The sequence below is a fragment of the Leptodactylus fuscus genome, chromosome 8 (assembly GCF_031893055.1).
Source record: "Leptodactylus fuscus isolate aLepFus1 chromosome 8, aLepFus1.hap2, whole genome shotgun sequence".
Taxonomy (NCBI): Eukaryota; Metazoa; Chordata; class Amphibia; order Anura; family Leptodactylidae; genus Leptodactylus; species Leptodactylus fuscus.
This window is the reverse complement of record NC_134272.1, coordinates 94,195,560-94,220,818: the sequence shown is the minus strand read 5'-3', so window position 1 is coordinate 94,220,818 and position 25,259 is coordinate 94,195,560. Positions and strand designations below refer to the sequence as shown.

At 45.7% G+C, this 25,259-nt stretch overlaps 3 protein-coding genes across 3 annotated transcripts; 1 reads left to right on the top strand and 2 right to left on the bottom strand.

Moving 5' to 3' along the window:
* Positions 1-3,589: 3,589 nt before the first annotated feature.
* Positions 3,590-5,080, bottom strand: LOC142217527 (fibrinogen-like protein 1-like protein). The gene is made up of 2 exons (XM_075285811.1): positions 4,903-5,080; positions 3,590-4,320 (listed from the first exon to the last, which is right to left on the bottom strand). The coding sequence occupies exons 1-2, from the start codon at positions 5,078-5,080 to the stop codon at positions 3,617-3,619; spliced, it is 882 nt and encodes a 293-aa protein (XP_075141912.1). The 3' UTR covers positions 3,590-3,616.
* A 4,091-nt stretch (positions 5,081-9,171) lies between these two features.
* Positions 9,172-13,121, top strand: LOC142217526 (fibrinogen-like protein 1-like protein). Its single transcript, XM_075285810.1, has 2 exons — positions 9,172-9,346; positions 12,411-13,121. The coding sequence occupies exons 1-2, from the start codon at positions 9,172-9,174 to the stop codon at positions 13,058-13,060; spliced, it is 825 nt and encodes a 274-aa protein (XP_075141911.1). The 3' UTR covers positions 13,061-13,121.
* A 651-nt stretch (positions 13,122-13,772) lies between these two features.
* TMEM177 (transmembrane protein 177) lies at positions 13,773-15,837 on the bottom strand. The gene is made up of 2 exons (XM_075285808.1): positions 15,749-15,837; positions 13,773-14,804 (listed from the first exon to the last, which is right to left on the bottom strand). Exon 2 carries the CDS (start codon positions 14,791-14,793, stop codon positions 13,861-13,863), a length of 933 nt encoding a protein of 310 aa, XP_075141909.1. The 5' UTR covers positions 14,794-14,804; positions 15,749-15,837; the 3' UTR covers positions 13,773-13,860.
* Between the last annotated feature and the right edge of the window lie 9,422 nt (positions 15,838-25,259).

The following is a 25,259-nucleotide window of genomic DNA, read 5'->3' as shown; positions in this document are numbered from 1 at the left end:
TTCAATGGGAGTGCTCGTAGAGAAAAAAGCAGCCCATTCATTTCAATGGGGAGCGCTCGTATGCCGGCTCCCATAGAAATGAATGGGATCTGCTTTATATGCGCTGATTCTGAACGTGTTTTAACGTTCAGAATCAGTCAGCGTATCCGTAGTGTGATTGCACCCTAAGACCACAAATGCTCCGCAATTGTGGGTTTTACGTTGTGGACCATTCGCGGCCCCACTGTTTTCTATGCAGCCTCTTACACCACCGTAGAGTTTGTCCGTGGTGTGGCGTGCCGTAACCGTGGTCCAGACAGTATACCGCATGTCCGTAATGGCCGTGTTTTTACGGCACGAACTGTCCCATACAAGTCTATGGGCGCGTGCAGTTATGCGGATATACACTGAACATACATCAATATATATCTGCAATTGCCGATGTCAACATGTGTGTTTTGTGGTGTGTTTTATAAACCACTACGATCGTGGAAGCCGTGAGGAAGGGAGAGATCCCGAAACGCGTAGCTTTGTCTGTAACATTGACTCCCTGGTCATTATGTGACGGTTTTATTATTTTTTGCTAAAATAAAAGTTGAGTTGGCTAGTAATGGCCGATACATTGTTACCATGTAACTGATCACTTCATGGATGTCCCTGAGCCCTGCGGCTTCTCCTCCTGTCACATATAAAGCTGCACAGACTCCGGTATTTTGGGCTCTGTCTTGTTTTTGCGGGGGATGTTCCTTCAGACAAGAAGCGTCACTTGCGTCCTCCCAGGACAATGCGACTCCCTGCGGAATCCTCCTTTATTTGTAATTACACCGGGGAAAAAAACAAAAGAAGAAACTTCCATGGCGGCGTGGTGCGAGGCGCGAGATTTCCATCCGATGAAAAGCTGTAATTAGGAGCCGGTGAGGGGAAGTCTCTGCGGGCGGGGGATGGGAGTCCTGGTCGGCAGATGACTTGAGGGGTGAATGCTGTAATTTGTTTGTGTCGCCTCCTTCTTCTCGGCCCTGGGGGTTCGGTTCTTGTCACAGTCTCATTGTTTCCCCTTTAGGGCGGCTGACAGGGCACCGCGGGCACCGCACCAGCTCCCTCATTACACCGGCACTCACACATTGCAGTGTTACTTACTTGTCACTGCTGTCACCCGGCTGTAGAATGTTCCAGAAAGTGTAGCGGCAGCGCAGTGTGTACAGGAACCTACAGGTGTCATCTATAAGCCGCTCATGTCATTGGTATTACAGGGGGATCGATTATCCCATCTGGGACAGTTTTAGGTGTAAGGTCCAATACGCCAAACATGTGACACGTCCACCTTATTAGAACTGGCGCCAGTCACTGACTAGTGCAAATTCTCATTCTGGCGCAGGCGCGTGCACCTAATTTATGGATCCTTGATAAATCAGCCGGGCCCTGCGCCGTTCTGGTGTGCGAAATGTAAGTAAAATGTGCCAAAATATCCGGTGTATGAGAAGGGGGTGGGGGCGTCCCTCACAGCTTAGTGTCATCTCTGGGGGGTAATGAGCGCCCCCTCTGGTAGTACAAGGCTATGTTAGATTATAATCAGGGGGGCTTTGCTCTCAGTGATGACGCTGGGTGTTAAGGAACGCCCTTCTGACAGTGGGTAGAGATCGGTGCCGAAATTAACAACACCAATAGCTCCATGATCGGGGAACATACCAGGATAGCCCCGAAATTCAGTGCACTGTCGGCTTGTTAGTCCTACTAATATTAGAAATGTGAAAGTTTGTGTGTTTGGATGTTTGTTCCAGAATCACGCCGAAGTGCCCCAATGGATTACAGTGAAATCTGACACATACCTCCAATGGCACCAGGAAAGAAAGATAGGCGCATTAACATCACCGTAGGATGGCGGGTTTTCCAACCGCGAGTCCCAAAAGCATGGCCGGCGGAGGCTGAAGGACCTGCGATGACGTCATCGCAGCCATGCGCGCTGTTACCCTACTGGACCATGCGACGGAGGGGGCGGTGCTGTGGAGGCTCAGGCCGGCCGCGGACCCTTCACGCTAATGTGACATTGGAGCGGCTGATACAGGGGGCGGAGCTACAGCAGCTCACCTGGGGCGCCGCGCAACAGGAGCAACATGGCGTCGCATATGCGGGCTGCTGAACATGCACAGGGTCGCGCCAGGGGAGTGGGGTTTGGGGGGGAGGGATGATGGCCACCAGGGTTGCGGCTGGGAGCCATGGGGAGGGGGAGGCCGTAGTCGTGGTACAAGTCGGGGGGGGGGGGGGAGGGGAGACCGGGGTAGCGGGGGTGAGGAGAACGGGGTCGTGGGTAGAGGCAGGGCAGAGGAAGTGGGAGGGGAGGCCAGAGTGTTGGGCTGGGGAGGCAGGGTTTCGCGGCAGGGGGGGAAAAGGGAGGCCGGGGTAGCAGCAGCTGCAAGGCAATAGGGGAGGGGCCAGAGCTGCGCTGCAGGTGGGTCGTGCAAGGAGGGAGGGGGTCGCAGACGAAGTGGCGGGTATTGCTAGTGGTCTATATAACCGCATGTTGATGATGGGGGGAGTCTGGAGCCGTGGACTCTGGCTATATCAGCTGTGGTATCTGCGGCACAATGGAGCAGGACACTTAGTCTTTCGTCTCTGCTTCCCATTGATAAAAAGGGAGGTGAAATCTGTCCCCAAACCAGCATCAAATTCCTACGTGTGAACATCCCCTAACATGGATTACTTCTCTAGAAATATAGGAGGTTTATTAGAAGGGGGCACAACTTTTCATTATATAAAGATTTGGCTTTACTTTTACTTTCCATAAATGAATAGTCCGAGAGATTCTAAGAAACCTTGTAATATATTATCAGAGAGAAATGATATATAGAGAGAGGTAATATATAACAGAGAGAAATGCTGCTGCTTCTACTTATCAGGCCATTTCCCTGCCCCCGCTGTTAAAATGACTTTCACTCTGAAAATCTCTGCTATGTTGCTCTTGAGATAGACTGTAGGTCATGTGATCATCAGAGTATACATATCTATAGAGGTCAGTACTTCTCCCTATATGTCATGTATAGTGCTGCGTATATAGCAGCTCGTCTACATCGACCAGCTCAGAGAGAACTGAAACCTACAGCTATGTCACACAGAGGGGAAAACCGCTAAAAACTATAGAAAACATGGCAGCTTATCCTGGGAAGATACGCTTTAAGGCTTGAACCCTGCCATATTAGGTGGTGGCATTATCTGCAATGACATGTGCAGCTCTCCAGGGGTCCCACTCGGTCAGGGGGCCTCACTGTCACCTCGTGCATTGCTTCCTTCTATTACATTACAAGTAAGGGCCTGCATTAATAGATTTCAAGGCTCTCAATGGATTGTCATAGACAATTAGGAGCATGGGGCCCATAGATTGTTATTACACAGGGGCCCCTCCAGCTGCAGGCCAGATCTATCCACAACTACAGACTGACATCTACAAACACTGCGATACCGAATTAGGAAAACCAGAGGATAAACACACAGAGACATTTGCAAAGCTGCAGATTTATTGTCACATTGGTTTCATCAAAGAGAATCAGCAGAGATCTCACTCAGAGCGCCCCTTCTGGCTGTGGGGGGTTAGTGCCCCTTCTGGCTGTGGGGGGTTCAGCATCTGAGGATGGGGTGACTAAGCCTATCTGTAATGGATGGGGTAATACTCCCCTGCTCCTGGCAGTGGTATGGGGGCGCAGTTCTTCTTTCCAGGTTTGATGAGGATACTTGCAGCATGGCAGATTCTGCTCTGGTCACACAGACTCCCCCAGTAGATGGTTTGGTCTGTGTTGAGGAGAGCGGATTGGCAGCTGTCAAACCACCATCCTGCACCGCCATAGGCCTCCGAACAGCTCTTGATCCAGCGGTCGTTGTCTCGGTCGATGGTGGAGAACTTCATGTTGTCGTGGGTCCCTGTCTCATTCACGATGGACAGAACATCCCCAGCATTCCCCGAGTAGTCACCCAACCGCAAGGTGTAGCCTCTGTCCTCACTGTCCACACCAAAGCTGGAATAGTCTGCATGGTATCTGTGACCGAGGCTATCCACCAGGAGGAAGCGGACGGTGAAGTGATTCTGCCTGGTGAGGTGATAGATTAGGTCATTGCCCAACCAATGGTTCCCCATCAGATCACCAAACCCATTTCTATACTGCTCCCAATTATGTGACCCGAAAGATGCCGTTTTCTCCAATGTATTCCTCTGCAGGACGGTCCATCCGCCCCCCTCCAGACTCAGGTCACAATACACCACCATTGGAGGGGAATCCTTGGGCCATACCACATAGAGACCACTGCTTCTTCTCATGTTAAGATATGCCGCTCTGCAATCTTTAGCCACAAGTTCTAAAAAGAGAAGAGAAAACTCCAATGTCATTTATCAGCAACTCCTCAAACCCTTCATATCCACTACTCTAGTCACATCCAGAGCTGCATTCACTATCCTGAAAAATACTGCACAAGATTAACTCCTTAGATACCATGATCAATAACGGCATCTGGGTGGTTGGGCGGGGGAGGGCCACTATTTTCATCTTTTTTGGTTGACCCCTATGGTGAGTTTGGGTGATTCCGAGGGGTTGCCAAAACAGCTAATCTACTATCACCCAACTACACAGCCGGCAATATACCACAACACAGAAACTTTAAGCAGGGGATTGCTGTCTGATCTTTGGGGGTCCCGGTAATCAGAGGTGAGTCTGGGGGTGCCTTATGTGAATTCGGCTGTGGTGCTCATGTTCAGCTAACTCTCCATTCACATCTATGGAACTAATAAGAGAATATAGTGGAAGACCCCTTTAAGGTAAGTCCTCACAAAGGTAGGGAGGATGATGGGGGTCGGGATTACTTTCGCGTCCCCTCTCCCCATACTGTATATTCTTCCTCTGCCCATACTGACAATGATGGTGCTATGTGAATGCCACTTACCACGATACACCCCGAAGAATGGCACATTGTGCAGCTGCTGCAGCTGTGCGTCGGTCAGCACGTGTCTATTTGCCAGTTGTGAATATAAATTTGACCGAGACACAAAGGTCAAACTTTTACACATCCCAAAGGACCAGGAGAAGAGGAAACACAGGAGAAGTGTCCATGGAGGGGTCATCCTGCGGAAACAAGCACAAGTCATACAGCGCTCGTCCAGCTCCGACACATATTTCCAGACTCAAGATCTCTGCTTGCTGTCAGTCAAAGGGTTTGTTCCAGGACAGATACTTATCCCCTATCCCTTGGATTCCCGAATGGGGCTCCTGGAGCAACGTACAATCATATTTGTCATGATCCATTCATCTCTATGGGACTAGCAGAGATAGCCTGAATTGCAACAATTGTATCCAATCTATATAATCTGTAATCAGCGACAATTTTTTACACTGATAGTTTGTTACAATGTTTCAGTGCAGGTAAAACCTATTAGTCTGAAATCTGTTTGTCTCACAGAGGATTTTCTAGACTGGGTACAACCGTAACTAACCCTCAGGCCGTGTTCACATCTGCACAGGAGACTCTGAGAGAAAATCAGCAAAGAAAAACACTTCTGTAAGGCTTATTTCTCCGAGGCTGTCAGTTTCAAAATGGTGGACAATGGGGTCTGCCGGTGCACCCGAATGACAGAGACCCGATTAGGACTGTCATTTTCCTATCAGTATGTCTTTGTAGAATGGGAGGAAATCCACACAAACACAGGGAGAACATACAAACTCCTTGCAGATGTTCCTGGCGGGATTCGAACCCAGGACTACAGTGTCATTTAGCCTTTCTCATTCATTGACAACAGGAAGCGATTTGTATAATGGGAGAAGATTGAAACCCAAAGTCTACATCATAGAACGACTAATATTAGGTAAAGTAGGAGGACGAAGCTCGAGACAACCAATGGTCTACTACACATGGATCATCTGACAGTATAATAGTATTATCATGAGAATTGCCCCGGGGGGTACTTACTTTGTAGGTGATTTCAGGTGCTGCTCCTCGCAGCCTCTCTGGACCTCACTGCCGTCTTATGATGAGCTGGAATATTTTATAGGTCAGTAAAATTTAGAAGGAAGATCCAGAGATGTTTGAGAAAGGAGGTTATGATGGCAATGAAATATATAAAAACCTACAGCAGGATGAACGGACCCCGGCTGGCATCATAAAGACGTCACTTATCATAAAGCAATGTACCAAGAGACAGCTGCGCCTCTGTCACCTGTCACAAGGTCTCTTTAACCATTTCACAACACAGTAGGGAGCGACCATAATAGGGGTCATCACGTGTGGGGCCCATATCATAGAACACACTGATAGCCTCCATGACTGATACTTTGTAGCTGCACCGATACATTGTACAGAGGATTGCACAGCTGTGTGTACCCACAGAGGATTGTTTCCATCCTACACATACAGTATATACACATATATATGACATGTGACATCACTCTGAGCCTCCATGTTACATGGCTACAGAGCTGACATTGTCTTCTGTTATAGGGAAATAACACAAATGCCCGATACCGCTGATACCGCTAATGCTGTACCCCAACAATATTGTTAAAGGAGGAAGTATTTGGCCTTAAAGGGGGTTTCCAGTATCAATTCTCTAATAACATCCCAAAGGGTATGTAACAATGACTGCGGCGACCCCTAGTGGAGGATTGCCATAACTGGACATTTCTGACACTAGGAAGTCATTGATGCTTCTGAAGTAGTCACTGCTCAGACAGGGCAGATATTTTGGCTAATAGAGGAAGGACTGGGGCTTATGGCCATTACAGAAGTCCCTTAGTCCTTGGGATCTGTATAAGTCCCAGCATGTCATTAAGATATGGACTATAATGGCTTAAAGTGGAAAATCCCTTTAAATGGCATTGTACTGTCATAAACCACTGGGACACAATTTCTAATTCATGTCAGACCACGATGCACCTGGAGGAGGCTGTAGCAGCTGATCTGCGCTGGGTACAGGTGTTGAGCCCCACATATAACAGCGCATAAGTATGAAAAATCAATTTGGGGCCCTGAAAACTTCCTGGTTTGACTTGACCAGGTTAAAAAAAAAAACATGGCTGCCCCCAGGTTCTGTGTAGTGTTGTAGCTGAGCCCTATTAACTTCAATAGAATTCAGTTGTAATACCAAACATAACCTGTGGACAGGAGTGGCGCTATTTTAGGACAATAGCTGGCATGTTTTTTCTAATCCTGGACAACCCCTGTGACCTGTAGGTTTTCCATCTTAACCCTCGCATTACCAGCAGGCAGTCCACCGTGGCTATAACCCAGGGAGAGCAGCAGTGAAGGGGTTATCGCCGCAGCCTGTTAGGCTGGATTTGATAATTCGGACACTTAGCTTGGGGCGAGCAATGTCCTATTACCAGTGAGATCTGGCAGGCAGTAAATCTGCTATATTTAGAGACATCATCTTCACAGCTCAGCAAGAAATATTAACACCGCCTCAGGTTCTCATATATGAAGGACACTTGGGAAAATCGCCAGGCGAGATAAAGGTAACTTTCAAGGCGCAAAAAGTTTTGTCTCAGATCGGTTTCATCTTGTTCTGCTCACAATAAGTGTACACGTCGTGAGGCGTCTCAATAGCTGAGTGAGGGGTGACTTGTCGTATTCTTGAGATGCCGGAATACAAGATTTGCTGGATTAATGGATAGATTTGGTTTGCTGTAAGAATACAGAACATGGAGGGTGTACAAGTGACACACGAAGCATCAGCTCTCCAACTGATCAGCCTGTGGGTCAGCCTTTACTATAGCTCATGAATCAGGAGGCTCAGGATGGACAGTGTTATAGGTCCTACAGGTTAGGGAGACACGTGTGGCCTTGGTGCAGTGTGACATGACTTGTATTGTAGTTTGTACTGGATGGGTATATGACATGGTGACATGGGTTCTAGTAGTCAGGTGTTGTATCTTGCTCCACCACAACTACAGTGTCTATCCCTGGAGTCCAGAAGAACGTGTTACGGCTGCCAGTGAAAGCCCTGGTTCCTCTGAGTGTGCATGTCCTGCTGCTTAAGAGATCCAGTAGGCAACTTGGCAAAGGGCAGTGTGGCTGGGCCGCTTCTCCATGAGGCAAGGCAAGCTGTCGGTTAGCAGGGAAGAGGATTGTCAGCTGTGGTGCAAGGTTAGGTGAGCACCATATTGTGCACCATCTCACTGGCACATGGAGAAGGACCTCAGGAGGAGAGATGGCCGCTCTACTATGATCCCATGGTACCCTAGGCTTCTCTGATTGTAGACATGGCAGGAGGGGGGAATTCACCAAATCCCCTTCATCACCAAAGTTAGCCTCGCTATTTGCCCAAAAGTGGGCAGGGTTGGAAGTTGGACTAGTGCAGATTTACACCTAGGAGTAAGGGCACCAGGGGTTAGTGCCTAAATCATGCTGCTGTGCCCTCTGCTGGAGGCCACCACCCTTCATAAATCCCATATTATTTTCTTTTTTTCTCCTTCCAGCCCAGACCACCATGATGACTTCTCCTGACAAATGCCAGACACCTTTAACCCATCACTTTGGCAGCCACATAGATATACTTAGACCCCAGACCATATTACCTAAACAAATGCAGACCCAGATTTCCCAAGCAGACCTTCAACAAATACTGACCCCAAACAGATCCCTAAATGAATACAGACCCCAGATAAGACCCACTTTTTAAATACAGACCCCCCAAAAAAGTTAGACCCTACACCCCCCGAATACAGATCCATTTGACCGATACACGAGATATCACCCAGGCAATGACTCTTAGACATAATGGAGGTCAGATTGGGGAAGAAGAGGTTAACGCTCTGCCATCTTTCTCCCGGATTACCAGCTCACATCTTGGCAGAGAATGGATGACACCAAACGTCTTGTAAATTTGTGTAATTAAACTTTTACCACATTTTTAATTACATTGAGAGAACATAAAATTTCCACCAGCCGACAGGTGTCAGATACGACGACCGACCCCCAACCCATCATCATCTCCCAGATATTGCCACCCCTCAGCTCTCCGGATGCCAGTCCTCACCCTGTGCCCACACTCAGGTATTTGTTCTGGTTTTATGTGACATTTGTTCCGGTTCGGCTCCCGCCTCGCAGCTGATGGACTCTCATAATAAAGTTAATAACCAGATATAAAAGGCTTTTTTTTCCCTATTTCCGAGTCTCTGGGTTGTGGACGCAGACAGAAGTGCGAGATCTCCCAGTGTCAGGATGGTGGAGGCAAAGCTCTGGACCATCTGCTGCCTGATGTTTCTGGGTATCTCAGTCACCTGGACAGATGAGCTCAATGATCCCAAAGAAGATGCAGCAAAACTGATTGAGAATATCGACATGGTGGATGACGTCAAAGTCATTATTAACTATAACGAGCTACGATTGAGGAAAGGTGAGACCTGACAGCCAAGAGACTGGATTTGTGTGTCACTGGTCAATGTAGTGGCGATGGGGCCAGTGAAAGAGCTTCCAACCCATGTCACAATGTGTAGAGATCGCTGCACACACTTGGGGTTTTTGTTTATGTTTAAAAGCAGTGAAAACGGACTTTATATGTTATCGACTTTCCAAGACCGGAGTATTAGTTTCATAGGTCGCATCCAAGACGTGTAGTAGTTTCATATGTCACATCCAAGACGTGTAATAGTTTCATAGGTCACATCCAAGACATGGAGTAGCTTCATAGGTCACATCCAAGACGTGTAATAGTTTCATATGTCACATCCAAGACGTGTAGTAGTTTCATATGTCACATCCAAGACGTGTAGTAGTTTCATATGTCACATCCAAGACGTGTAGTAGTTTCATAGGTCACATCCAAGACGTGTAATAGTTTCATAGGTCACATCCAAGACGTGTAGTAGTTTCATAGGTCACATCCAAGACATGTAGTAGTTTCATATGTCACATCCAAGACGTGTAGTAGTTTCATATGTCACATCCAAGACGGGTAGTAGTTTCATAGGTCACATCCAAGACATGTAGTAGTTTCATAGGTCACATCCAAGACATGTAGTAGTTTCATATGTCACATCCAACACGTGTAGTAGTTTCATATGTCACATCCAAGACGTATAATAGTTTCATATGTCACATCCAAGACGTGTAGTAGTTTCATATGTCACATCCAAGACGGGTAGTAGTTTCATATGTCACATCCAAGACGTGTAGTAGTTTCATATGTCACATCCAAGACGTGTAGTAGTTTCATAGGTCACATCCAAGACGTGTAATAGTTTCATAGGTCACATCCAAGACGTGTAGTAGTTTCATAGGTCACATCCAAGACATGTAGTAGTTTCATATGTCACATCCAAGACGTGTAGTAGTTTCATATGTCACATCCAAGACGGGTAGTAGTTTCATAGGTCACATCCAAGACATGTAGTAGTTTCATAGGTCACATCCAAGACATGTAGTAGTTTCATATGTCACATCCAACACGTGTAGTAGTTTCATATGTCACATCCAAGACGTGTAGTAGTTTCATAGGTCACATCCAAGACATGTAGTAGTTTCATAGGTCACATCCAAGACGTGTAGTAGTTTCATGTCACATCCAAGACGTGTAGTAGTTTCATAGGTCACATCCAAGACGTGTAGTAGTTTCATATGTCACATCTAAGACATGTAGCAGTTTCATAGGTCACATCCAAGACGTGTAGTAGTTTCATATGTCACATCCAAGACATGTAGTAGTTTCATATGTCACATCCAAGACGTGTAGTAGTTTCATATGTCACATCCAAGACGTGTAGTAGTTTCATAGGTCACATCCAAGACATGTAGCAGTTTCATAGGTCACATCCAAGATGTGTAGTAGTTTCATATGTCACATCCAAGACGTGTAGTAGTTTCATGTCACATCCAAGACGTGTAGTAGTTTCATATGTCACATCCAAGACGTGTAGTAGTTTCATATGTCACATCTAAGACATGTAGCAGTTTCATAGGTCACATCCAAGACGTGTAGTAGTTTCATATGTCACATCCAAGACATGTAGTAGTTTCATATGTCACATCCAAGACGTGTAGTAGTTTCATATGTCACATCCAAGACGTGTAGTAGTTTCATAGGTCACATCCAAGACATATAGCAGTTTCATAGGTCACATCCAAGACGTGTAGTAGTTTCATAGGTCACATCCAAGACATGTAGCAGTTTCATAGGTCACATCCAAGATGTGTAGTAGTTTCATATGTCACATCCAAGACGTGTAGTAGTTTCATATGTCACATCCAAGACGTGTAGTAGTTTCATATGTCACATCCAAGACGTGTAGTAGTTTCATAGGTCACATCCAAGACATGTAGCAGTTTCATAGGTCACATCCAAGACATGTAGTAGTTTCATATGTCACATCCAAGACGTGTAGTAGTTTCATATGTCACATCTAAGACATGTAGTAGTTTCATACAACACATCGCCATGTTACAAGGTTACCGGTTAGGTCTTCCTCAGGCTTGATCTCAGTAGCGAGGTGGTTTCGGTATGTTCAGGTGTTGGTGGGACCCCATTATAGTGCGGAGCTGCAGTTTTAGTGGGACACCTTTCTGTCCATCCAGGTAGAGCCAGCACTAGTGTGAGGTTACAGTGATCAGCGCAGATCTCTCCTGTCCTGGCAGTTTGTTACATCTTACCTGTATTGATATAATGTATCAGTCTGGAGTCCAGGCTATATACATCACCGAGGATTGTCTACACTGGATACACCTGGAGCAATATATGGTGTTCAGCCTCTGAATGTATACAGGATTGTTCTCTAAGACTTGAGATTGCACCTCTGATACTATTATGAGCTAGTGACCATTAGTCATTGCCTAGAATGTCTGGTTTACATTTCTACAAATCTATTGGCACCCAAGGAGGGGTTAGTGATTGGCACCACATCAAACCAGATCTGCTAGGGCTGCATTTAGGAGAGGCGTCTTTACTTACTATTTGTACCAACTACAACAACAAATGCTGAGGTGGAGGGAGTGTTAGGTGCGATAAGCTGGTGGGCAAAGCGGTTTTCTGTTCGATCCACTGACAGTAAAATCTGGGGGCACTGCAGGGGGACAATATAATGTGGGTGCATTAGGTAAGGGATAATATACTGTGAGGGCAGCAGTCCGTATAACCTGGGATATACTGTGTCCGGGCCGCTATAGGGATATTATACTGGCTGGGTGCATAAAGAGACATGGATGGGAAAGGTCAGAACCAAAGCGAGAGTGGGGGGGGGGGGGGGCTGGAGTTGGGTCTTTTATATATAAAAAATTTGCCAGGGCGCGCATTGTGCCCCTCATATTCTGTCACTCTTTCTGTCCTTTGAACGTTTGAAGTTATGACACAACCATCTCTTTCCCCCTCCCCTAAGACGTACAGCATGTCGCAGTCACCGCCGATGTCCTCGCTACGTCTTATCAACCTCTTTATAAATTTTGGTTCATTTACTTTTGGTCTCTTTTAGTCTTTTTCACCAGGGATTGTGAGGAGCTCTACCTCTTGGGGCACAGGAAGAGCGGCGTCTACGTCATCCGCCCGGAGGGCTCCCCTTATCTCGTGGTCCAGTGCTACATGTATGACTGCGGGGGCTGGACGGTCATCCAGAGGAACAGCTTCGACACAGCCATCACCTGGAGCGAAACCTGGACGGCCTATCAGTACGGCTTCGGGAACATTGAGCGGGATCATTATCTTGGAAATCGCTTTATCAACCTGTTAACTTTGCAAAAGTGGAACAAGGCCCGGTTCCTCATGGTGGATTCGGAGAACAGGACCCGGTATGCCGATTATGACAGCTTCCACCTGACCAACGCCACCGACAAGTACCGGATTAGGCTGGGAACCTATGCGGGAGATGCGGGCGACGCCTTGTCAAACGCAACCTACAAAAACCTACATGACAATATGAGGTTCTCGACCTTTGATGACGACAATGACCGGCTGTACAATACAAACTGCGCCAATGAATACGGCGGCGGCTGGTGGTTCGATTCCTGCTATGACGCTCACCTCAACAATAAGGGGCGCCTGCACTGGAAAGCGCTGTGTGACCATAACTGCCGGCACTCGCTGATCCTGATAAGACCTGTTCATATGTATTGTAACCGGGTGTAGTGGCAGCGCAGACTCAGCTCTGCTACATATAAATGTCAATGATTATCTCTATGGTTTACAGTTCTGATGAAATCCTTGCAATATTCCGAGAAGTGGCCACTGTCAGAGTAATTAATACACCTATGATTGTCTAATAAATAAACAGCAACATGTGAACAGAGTCCAGAAAAATCACTGCGTCCAGATAACAGCACCTGACCACGTATCACCTGTAGTCAGAGGACAGTGAGGGTATAGGGAATACAGCTTGTCACATACTGGGGTCAGACAGGTTGGGGGGCTTATTAAAGGGGTCCTTGACTTTAGAGGGGTTTTCTGTAACTGAATTATCCTGTCAGTAGGATTGGTCATCAGTAACAGGTTGGCGGGGGTCTGATACCTGAGATTTCCCGAGTGCCGCGGCCCCTTCACTGTGCTGATGATGTCACTTTCATGAATCACATGGTTCAGCATCAGCAAGGGAATGGGGCTGAACTGCAATACCAAGCACAGCCCCTATAGAGAAGTTTCTATCCGTCTATATATGATTCACGTCCATTCTAGAAATATGGAAACTTCCGGCAGAATTCTTTATATTATGTGACATAAATATCATTTACAACATTTAATAGAAAAGAAAGTAAATATCTACTTAATAGAAATAAGTCTCTGTGTGTCCGACAGAAAATCTACAGAACCCCCGACCATGACATCTTCATACCCAGGTAGTAGTAGTTGATACTGTGTCCCGTTGCGATATGATGGAGCGCAGGGTCCGGCCCATCGACCTGTGGACATTTCCCACCATCCTTACACGCAGATCACTGCTGCTGCTTCTCCAGGGCGTGCAGGATCCGGTCTCGCCGGGCCGTGTACATGGCATGCTTCTGCCTCAGTTTGCTTTTGGGGAACAAGTTCCCACTGGGCGTATACATAGTCTCGCCCTGTTTACCCATTAAGACGCGCAGCAACCTATTGCGTGCCAGTATCTTCTCGTAGAACTCCAGCCCCCCCTGGGCATACGCCGTAGAGACCGCGGCCGCTTTCCTATCAGACCTGTAGTCCAACCACTGACTGACTGCATCATAGGACAAGAAGTAGCCAGTATATCCCAGGAGGACGGCCAGGACATTGAAGACCCCCCTCAATAAGATGGGCCCACTGTACAGACCTAGCAGCTGCTTGAAGGCCACACTGCAGACACAAACACTGGTCAAGCAGAGCGGGGCCACAGACGCCTGAAGGATAGGGCCACCAGTCTGGGCGTGGATGGCTTCCCGGGCCAAGGAGAATTTTTTGGCATCTGCCGATAAGGTCAGGGAGTCTCGTAGCCTGATCCCGGGTTCACTGGCCCAGTCCACCTCCTGCCCGTCAATCACCAGCAGGCGGTCGGTAATCCCGGTGCCGTCCTCCTTGGTGCCGTTATAATTTGCAGGAATTCCTATGAGGCAACCACTGGGAAGCCACGGGGCCCCGGCACTGACGGGCTGGAAGCCGTACGCTGCAAATGGGGTAAACCCTGAGGAGGCCATGCGGGTCTCCTCTAAGACGTCATTGAGCAGGGCCTGCAGCTTGTGGGTGAGCGGCGCCGGCTCGCCCTTAGACCAGCCCTGATACAACCTCCTGAAGGTCTGCTCCGGGAACACGTGGTAGGAAACATTCACAGCCAATAGTCCAAGAGAAGACGCCGCAAGAAGCTTCCCACGATGCTGCCGAGTGAAGACGCAGAACTTCAAGAAGAGGGGGTATGCCATTCTCCGACAACCTGACAACCAGAGAAGGAGACAGCATTATATTCTGGAACATCTCACAGGGTGATTGATCCTACGAAACCAAATACTAGGAGAATGACTAGATAGTGGCAGCACCACCATACATTGTGGGGGAGGGGCACAGATATGAGCAGGTACCAGCCTCATCTGCATACCAGGGGTATACAGGGCCAGAGTCCATTTAAAGGGGTATTCCACCTTATAGCCTGGGTATGTCACCACTTTATAATCAATGGGTCCATGCCTTGAGAGGGGCTGCAATGCTGATCTCTCTGTCCACACAGGCTGTGCAGGAAACTGTAGCCACTCGCACTCACTTAAAGGGGTTGTCCAACATCCTATGTATAGTGGAATAACATATCCACATCAGTATCTGACCCCAGACCCCCACTGTACACTATAAGGAGAAGTATCCAATACACATGGAGCCTTGGAGACCCCTTTAAATAGAGCAGTGCTGAAAATCCTCTGCACAGCAGTGGCAGGAACACCCCTCCTTAGTGAAAATCTGGTTTGTCATACTGAGGATAAATAGGAGCAGCGCTGACGGAGCCACCACTATATGTATAGGAGAGGTGCTGAGCGCCCCCTGCAGGCTGCAGAAACAGCTGATCTGCGCAGGTCCAGGTGTCATACACTGACAGATCACACTGACGATCTATTCTGTGGCCCCTTCATCCTAAAATGTGTGGGGGCCCCTGAAGGTCAGACCTCCCAATGATCATCTATGATGGGGCTATCCCTTTAAGGACCACGAGAGTCCTGCAGATAATCCCCCATATAAAAAAATCCTTCAATTACTGAGACCCTAAAGCCTGGAGACCCCGGGGGGTGAGGCCCCTCCCCCTGCACTACCTCCCCATATATGCAGGCCACCTCTCTATCGCGATAGTCCCCGCGGCTGCCATTACTTCCCCTGCTCGGTACCGGCACTGACCTCCAGCACACGTGCTGTCACATCGGCCGCAAAGTGTCGCCTGGAGAGGTCGTGAAGAAGACGTTGCGTTCCAGTGATGCGGCGCGCGGATGACGTCACTGCGAGGATCGTAACATTGTATCAGTTGTGCTGTGCGCTATACATTGTATCAGTTGTGTTGTGCGCTATACATTGTATCAGTTGTGTTGTGCGCTATACATTGTATCAGTTGTGTTGTGCGCTATACATTGTATCAGTTGTGTTGTGCGCTATACATTGTATCACTTGTGCTGTGCGCTATACATTGTATCAGTTGTGTTGTGCGTTATACATTGTATCAGTTGTGCCGTGCGCTATACATTGTATCACTTGTGCTGTGCGCTATACATTGTATCAGTTGTGTTGTGCGTTATACATTGTATCAGTTGTGCCGTGCGCTATACATTGTATCAGTTGTGTTGTGCGTTATACATTGTATCAGTTGTGTTGTGCGTTATACATTGTATCAGTTGTGTTGTGCGCTATACATTGTATCACTTGTGCTGTGCGCTATACATTGTATCAGTTGTGCCGTGCGCTATACATTGTATCAGTTGTGTTGTGCGTTATACATTGTATCAGTTGTGTTGTGCGCTATACATTGTATCAGTTGTGTTGTGCGCTATACATTGTATCACTTGTGCTGTGCGCTATACATTGTATCAGTTGTGTTGTGCGCTATACATTGTATCAGTTGTGTTGTGCGCTATACATTGTATCACTTGTGCTGTGCGCTATACATTGTATCAGTTGTGTTGTGCGTTATACATTGTATCAGTTGTGCCGTGCGCTATACATTGTATCAGTTGTGTTGTGCGTTATACATTGTATCAGTTGTGTTGTGCGCTATACATTGTATCAGTTGTGTTGTGCGCTATACATTGTATCACTTGTGCTGTGCGCTATACATTGTATCAGTTGTGTTGTGCGCTATACATTGTATCAGTTGTGTTGTGCGCTATACATTGTATCAGTTGTGTTGTGCGCTATACATTGTATCACTTGTGCTGTGCGCTATACATTGTATCAGTTGTGTTGTGCGTTATACATTGTATCAGTTGTGCCGTGCGCTATACATTGTATCAGTTGTGTTGTGCGTTATACATTGTATCAGTTGTGTTGTGCGCTATACATTGTATCACTTGTGTTGTGCGCTATACATTGTATCACTTGTGTTGTGCGCTATACATTGTATCAGTTGTGTTGTGCGCTATACATTGTATCAGTGAGAACAACGGCTGCGGGAAGGGCATTAGATGAGGTCCTTTGTCATATCCAGTGTGAACTCTGCCCAGTCATTCCTTGCATTTTACCAGTCATATCAGATTACAGGGACTGGACAAGTGAACAAGTGACTTTATCAGGTATTCCTGTCTCACTCCTGTAATAGTCATAGCAGACTGGTGACTCTGGAGTTGAATCTTTGCATTTATTTTCAGGCTCTGTTCACACCACATTATTTTTTAAAGTAATAAGAAAACTGATGCATTAGCTGCAGCGACTATTGAGAACCTGATAGCCTGATTATATATCATTGTGGTCCGGGTGCGGTGGGATCCACTGAAAAATAAATCCATCATGGCTTAAAGCGGACCTTTCATGTACTTGGGACAAAGTAGAAAGGTCCAGCAATCAATCCAACCCAAAATTCGGAGTAACTTTTATTTAGGAAACATTCTTACAGATGATTAAAAGCAGAAAAAAATGCCCGTAATTGTAAATGGCGTCTGGCTGACGCATTTCGGAGTTAAAAAGAGGACTCCTTACTCATAGTTAATGATAGTGTGAATTCAGTCTTAGAAGAAAATCTTAAAACTAATTTGAACAAAAACTTAAAGGGGTTTTCCAGAAGTACAGTATTATTATTATTGTTTATTTATATAGCACCATTTATTCCATGGTGCTTTACATTTGGAGTATTGATGGCCTATCCATAAAGGGGTTGTCAGGGATCCAAAATTTGCAAAAAAAAAAAAGTATTGCGTTTCTGCAACATGAAGCTAGGGTCCCTTCACACGGCATAAGTGCGCTGCTCATTTAGACCCGTTACAAGCAAGGGCTTCAAAACAAATCCCATTCACTTTAATGGGAGCGTGCTTAAAGCCGGCTTCACGCGCACTCCCATTGAAGAGAATGGGATGTGTTTTGAAGCGCTTGCGTGTACGGGTCTAAATGAGCAGCGCACTTACGCCGTGTGAAGGGGCCCTTAGACTAAGGCCCCATGCAGCAAAGTGCAGCAAAAAAAAAAAAAAAAAAAATGCTGCAATAAAACATGCAGCAAAATGCGTTACATTTTTTCTGCAGCGTTTCTCATTGCGATTTTGCAGAGTTTTTCTCTGCGGACTTTCTGATCCTATTATACCTATACAGAAAATGACGGTGTTCCCGCAGGTATAATTGACATGCTGAGATTTGAGCAAGGAGTTGATTGGGCAGAAGGGAGAAGTATAAGAACTTCCTACATAATTCCCATTCCGTTTGTAGCCATTCTTGGCTTTGGCTAAAAAAAAAAAAAAAAAAAAAAAAAAAACGCAGCAAAATCTGCAACAAAAAAAATCTGCATTTCCACAATGTTTATGCTGCAAATGTTTAACTCCGAAATTTGAAATTTGTCATGAATTATATGTGCACTGAAAATCTGCACAAAGAATTGAGATGGTGTCAATTTTTAAATCTGCAACATACGTCCACATATGTCCACATGGAAAAAAAAGCACCATGTTCGGAAAATTAAGAAAATCTCGTTGACCTGAAAGCTTCTGTACTACGCGGCAAATTTTCCAAATGAAATGCCTACAGAAAATTAGCATGTAATCCGCAAAATCTGCATGTAGCCTAAAGCTGGAGTCCTGGGTTCGAATCCTGGTAAGTGCAACATCTGCAAGGAGTTCTTCCATGTTAATGTGGGGGTACTCAGGGTACTCCGGTGTCCTCCTACACTCCAAAAGACTTACTGATAGGGAAGTTAGATTGTGAGTCTTATATGGGACCGTGACAGTACCTGTAAGGTGCTATGAAATATGTTGGTGCTATATAAGTAAGCAAAATATAATCTAGGTGCCCGTACACAGATACAAGTCAGTTTCAGCAGGATCAGATAAATATCTAACTTTGATTTTAATAGGCCTGATTGTTTTTGCAGAAGTGAAACTGTTGTCAGAGGAGTCTGGAGGGGAGAGAAGGGGACGGAGGCGTTTGTCTAGCCCAGTGTGCATGTGTATAGGAGAGTGAGGAGGAACTGTTGCCATTTGAGGCCAATGTACATCTGCATAGGGCATGGGGATTCATAGTTGTTGGCCAAATACATGTCGTCTTATGCAGCTCCTATAATGAGCCACCTTGTTTTGTACAGCAGGTGTGTAGCATTGCAGCAGCTCAGTGTAATGTGTCATTATGACCTGCAGAGGGCGCTCATTGCATTACGTATTGAATAGAGCCCCAGGCGGTGCAGACATAAGGTCACATTTCTGACAACTGGTGCAGATGGATTTGGAAACCAATCACTGATTTATTGCTCTTTGCTACCAATGTTGCATGTTCTCAGCTTGTTGGCAGCGACCTGCATAGAATAAATGATCACTTCTGTACATCTGAATTGGGAGGTTTTGGTAAAAGTGCAGGAATTTGTTGGTCTTGTGCTGATAAATGGGACAGTCGACCACCAACAATTCTGCCACGTGCGATAATACCCTCAGGCCTTATTCACATCATCTTTAATGGCTGTTTTTTCTCCGTTCTGTTTTGCATTGTTTCTAATCATCTGTTACAAAAAAAAAAAAAAAAAATTATTGGTCTTTCTTTTTTGATCCAATCCATTGATCCGTATTTATGGACATAAGCCAGACATCAATCCGTTTTAGTTTTACATCCCTAAGGCTGGTCTTACACGACCGTAATGTAAGTCCGCAATTCAGGGTTTTCTATTGTGGACCATTTGCGGACACATTCTATTCAATGTGGCCTCTTACACCACCAGATATTTTGTCCGTGGTGTGGCCGGGCCGCAACCGTGGTCCGTAATTTATAGGACATGTCCGTAATGGCCGTGAATCGCGGCACTGCACGGACTCGCCCATAGAACTCTAAGGGCGAGTGCGGCAGGACACGAACATCTGCGGAGCCTATGGTGCCGATCAGCAACTTGCGAACCCTACATTCAATACGGTCGTGCATGACCATCCTTAAAGTGGATCCATTGATTTCTATTTTTTTTTAACACATCGCAGTTCTTCCTGCAGCGCTATTCACAGGAGGTCCCCAGAGATTTCCTGCTTCTATACCTATAGTGAGACCGCCGGTGTCTTCGTAGGTATAAGTGACATGTTGTCAGTGTCCGCTGCGCGTATTTACTGCACCGTGGAGATGGGATTCGCTCAAAGCTCATCTACTAAACAGTGACTGTAAAACGTTGCATTTTGTTCTACAGTATTTGCGCCCCATGGGGCCCGGCAAATTAGGAGCAGAGGTTACATGAGGGCGCACAGGGCAGAGGCACTGCAGGGCCCAGACAGATCAGCAGTAGAGAAGATGGATTGATTCACTGATGAGCTTGAGCAGCCCCAAGTTTCCTCGTCCACCATCCAGACACAGGGGGCGCCTTCATTACACCCAGACTTTACCTGCTCCATTGTCAGGCACTTTAGAAGAAGGAAATCTGTCATCACTGATAGTCAGGCACCGTCACCTCTGTGTGCAGCCGACTTGTGAATGAGACCCTGTACTGGTATTATCTGAAGTGACAATTTCACAATGGCTGGGGGCAGTAATGGAGGTCACTGTGGTGAGAGCTTCACTCCTGTCTGTACTGTGGAGCGACACACTGCCCCCTGCTGGTGTGATGATGTGGGGGCCATTACATAGGACAGTCGGTCACTCTTAGCTCACCAATTGAGCATTTACAGGACTAGCTAGGATGTCGGCGACCTACAAGTGTGCAGGACCTACAGGCCCAGCTGTAACGTCTGTGGTTAATGTACTGAATGATACCATACAGAGCCTGTATGTGTATATATATATATATATATATATATATATATAGATAGATAGATAGATAGAGAGATGGCGATGGCCATGTGACAGCTATTAACCCCCCCACACACACACAGCAGACTGTCACTGTTGTGTGTACCCAGTATATCACAGTGACTGATACTACACCAGATTTATCACAGTGACTGATACTACACCAGATTTATAACAGTGACTGATACTACATCAGATTTATCACAGTGACTGATACTACACCAGATTTATCGCAGTGACTGATACTACACCAGATTTATCGCAGTGACTGATACTACACCAGATTTATCACAGTGACTGATACTACACTAGATTTATCACAGTGACTGATACTACACTAGATTTATCACAGTGACTGATGCTACACCAGATTTATCACAGTGACTGATGCTGGATTATAAATCTGGTGTATTTTTATAGTCTGGTTTATATTTATACACCCTTTTATTTGCCTGACTTTGAGCCAGAATTATATGCAGTGGCATAACTACCGCCGTAGCAGTAGGGGCGGCTGCCACATGACCCGGGACATTAGGGGGCCCAGCGACAGCCGCTACCGCTGCGTTTTTTTATTTTTTCTTAATAGGCCATTAGCAGCTGGAGTTACTCCAGCCGGTAACGGGCCCTATTTACTTACCGATCCTGGCTGGGCCATTCCTAGTTACGCCACTGATTTTATGACACTGTTTGCCATATCGCGGCATATTTAAGCCGAACCTAATTTTTCTTTGGCACTAACATGACAAAATTTTTAGATGAAACTAGATGTGCCAAGGAGGTGACACATCGCATCATGTTTAAAGCCGTGTCCAGTCGTGACCACAATATTAAATCTGAGCATTGACCAATGTGTTCTACAAATGGTTGTTGCTGACATTCATGTGAATAAGGCCTTAGGTCACTTTCCCATATACAATTATTTGCAGCAGTAGCCAAAAAACCAGGAGTGAGTCCAAAACAATGAAGAGATGAAAATCGTTCCATTTCCCTGTAACTTCCAATTCTGGTTTTGGCTTTCAAATACTAATGCAAAATACTGACCAAAAACTGACTGTGTGAAAACGACCCAAGTGTCCAACAGTCTATCCGTTATATCTCATCCTGACAGATCCTGTTATATGACCCTGATGGAGCTGATGCAGACGGTGCAAATGAGTGACCCAAATCTCTTAAAAGAACGAACTTCACCAACACTCACCATTACTGTTTTGGGGGGGGTTTTTGGAAAAGATTTTTTCTAAAAAAATAAATAAAAATACAAGTTTGAGTCGATCTTGTGCAATATAAAGCTAAGAGGTGAATGTAATCTTATGTGTGATACTGTCTGCTGAGCTACTGTATCTAATCCTATCCTGTGTGATACTGTATACTGAGCTGTGTATCTAATCCTATCCTGTGTGATACTGTATACTGAGCCGTGTATCTAATCCTATCCTGTGTGATACTGTATACTGAGCCGTGTATCTAATCCTATCCTGTGTGATACTGTATACTGAGCCGTGTATCTAATCCTATCCTGTGTGATACTGTATACTGAGCCGTGTATCTAATCCTATCCTGTGTGATACTGTATACTGAGCTGTGTATCTAATCCTATCCTGTGTGATACTGTATACTGAGCTGTGTATCTAATCCTATCCTGTGTGATACTGTATACTGAGCTGTGTATCTAATCCTATCCTGTGTGATACTGTATACTGAGCTGTGTATCTAATCCTATCCTGTGTGATACTGTATACTGAGCTGTGTATCTAATCCTATCCTGTGTGATACTGTATACTGAGCTGTGTATCTAATCCTATCCTGTGTGATACTGACTGCTGAGCTGTGTATCTAATCCTCTCCTGTGTGATACTGTATACTGAGCTGTGTATCTAATCCTATCCTGTGTGATACTGTATACTGAGCTGTGTATCTAATCCTATCCTGTGTGATACTGTATACTGAGCTGTGTATCTAATCCTATCCTGTGTGATACTGTATACTGAGCTGTGTATCTAATCCTATCCTGTGTGATACTGACTGCTGAGCTGTGTATCTAATCCTCTCCTGTGTGATACTGTATACTGAGCTGTGTATCTAATCCTATCCTGTGTGATACTGTATACTGAGCTGTGTATCTAATCCTATCCTGTGTGATACTGTATACTGAGCCGTGTATCTAATCCTATCCTGTGTGATACTGTATACTGAGCCGTGTATCTAATCCTATCCTGTGTGATACTGTATACTGAGCCGTGTATCTAATCCTATCCTGTGTGATACTGTATACTGAGCCGTGTATCTAATCCTATCCTGTGTGATACGGTATGCTTAGCTGTGTATCTACTCTTATGTGTGATACTGTCTGCTGAGCTGTGTATCTAATCTTATGTGTGATACTGTATACTGAGCCGTGTATCTAATCCTATCCTGTGTGATACTGTATACTGAGCCGTGTATCTAATCCTATCCTGTGTGATACTGTATACTGAGCTGTATCTAATCCTATCCTGTGTGATACTGTATACTGAGCTGTGTATCTAATCCTATCCTGTGTGATACTGTCTGCTGAGCCGTGTATCTAATCCTATCCTGTGTGATACTGTATACTGAGCCGTGTATCTAATCCTATCCTGTGTGATACTGTATACTGAGCCGTGTATCTAATCCTATCCTGTGTGATACTGTATACTGAGCCGTGTATCTAATCCTATCCTGTGTGATACTGTATACTGAGCTGTGTATCTAATCCTATCCTGTGTGATACTGTATACTGAGCTGTGTATCTAATCCTATCCTGTGTGATACTGTATACTGAGCTGTGTATCTAATCCTATCCTGTGTGATACTGTATACTGAGCTGTGTATCTAATCCTATCCTGTGTGATACTGTATACTGAGCTGTGTATCTAATCCTATCCTGTGTGATACTGACTGCTGAGCTGTGTATCTAATCCTCTCCTGTGTGATACTGTATACTGAGCTGTGTATCTAATCCTATCCTGTGTGATACTGTATACTGAGCTGTGTATCTAATCCTATCCTGTGTGATACTGTATACTGAGCTGTGTATCTAATCCTATCCTGTGTGATACTGTATACTGAGCTGTGTATCTAATCCTATCCTGTGTGATACTGACTGCTGAGCTGTGTATCTAATCCTCTCCTGTGTGATACTGTATACTGAGCTGTGTATCTAATCCTATCCTGTGTGATACTGTATACTGAGCTGTGTATCTAATCCTATCCTGTGTGATACTGTATACTGAGCTGTGTATCTAATCCTATCCTGTGTGATACTGTATACTGAGCCGTGTATCTAATCCTATCCTGTGTGATACTGTATACTGAGCCGTGTATCTAATCCTATCCTGTGTGATACTGTATACTGAGCCGTGTATCTAATCCTATCCTGTGTGATACTGTATACTGAGCCGTGTATCTAATCCTATCCTGTGTGATACTGTATACTGAGCCGTGTATCTAATCCTATCCTGTGTGATACTGTATACTGAGCCGTGTATCTAATCCTATCCTGTGTGATACGGTATGCTTAGCTGTGTATCTACTCTTATGTGTGATACTGTCTGCTGAGCTGTGTATCTAATCTTATGTGTGATACTGTATACTGAGCCGTGTATCTAATCCTATCCTGTGTGATACTGTATACTGAGCCGTGTATCTAATCCTATCCTGTGTGATACTGTATACTGAGCCGTGTATCTAATCCTATCCTGTGTGATACTGTATACTGAGCCGTGTATCTAATCCTATCCTGTGTGATACTGTATACTGAGCTGTGTATCTAATCTTATGTGTGATACTGTCTGCTGTATCTAATCTTCTGAGCTGTATCTCATCCTGCTGTGTCATACAGTTCTGGCTCCAGGGTCCCCGTGTTTGAGAACATCAGGTTTCGCAGCAGTCACAGCATTGATTATTTGTAACAGGATCAAGTTCACACAGGCTGTAAGTTTCTAGCATGTGGAGCTCTGCAGACAGAACAGCTCCCCGGAGGGCTCTAAATATCATTACAAATGGATTCAGTGATCGCCGAGTCCTCAGCATTATTATTTATGGCCTCAGTAAGTGATAGAAAACTCAATACAAGCCGAGGCCTCAAATACCCCAAACCTCCTCCCAAGACCTCGCTGCCCATCAACCACATCCAGAGGTAGCTGCAGAATGACAAGAGGTGGCGGCATATACAGCCGAGCCATATAGCGAGCCTGAGCAGCAGATATATAGATGGTACCGTATACCCTGTACCCAAAGTGGAGAATAATATCTAGATCAGGGGAGGGCAATTAGTTTTCCCATGGGGCCGTGTAAGAAATTGAAACTATGCTAGAGGGCTGCGCCTCTGCAAATTTAGCTCCACCCACTTCTACGTTGACTCCACCCATTCCCATACGTCTTTCCATGTGCCCCACACAGTGTAATCCTCCTACAATCACCCGTACACTATATGCCCCCACATTATAATGTT

Excerpts from the sequence above, each read along its gene's own strand:
- LOC142217526 (XM_075285810.1), top strand. The coding sequence starts at position 9,172 with ATGGTGGAGGCAAAGCTCTGGACCATCTGCTGCCTGATGTTTCTGGGT. Across the intron at positions 9,347-12,410 it reads CGAGCTACGATTGAGGAAAG|TCTTTTTCACCAGGGATTGT; the intron begins GTGAGACCTGAC and ends GGTCTCTTTTAG.
- LOC142217527 (XM_075285811.1), bottom strand. The coding sequence starts at position 5,080 with ATGACCCCTCCATGGACACTTCTCCTGTGTTTCCTCTTCTCCTGGTCC. Across the intron at positions 4,321-4,902 it reads ATTCTTCGGGGTGTATCGTG|AACTTGTGGCTAAAGATTGC; the intron begins GTAAGTGGCATT and ends TTCTCTTTTTAG.
- TMEM177 (XM_075285808.1), bottom strand. The coding sequence starts at position 14,793 with ATGGCATACCCCCTCTTCTTGAAGTTCTGCGTCTTCACTCGGCAGCAT.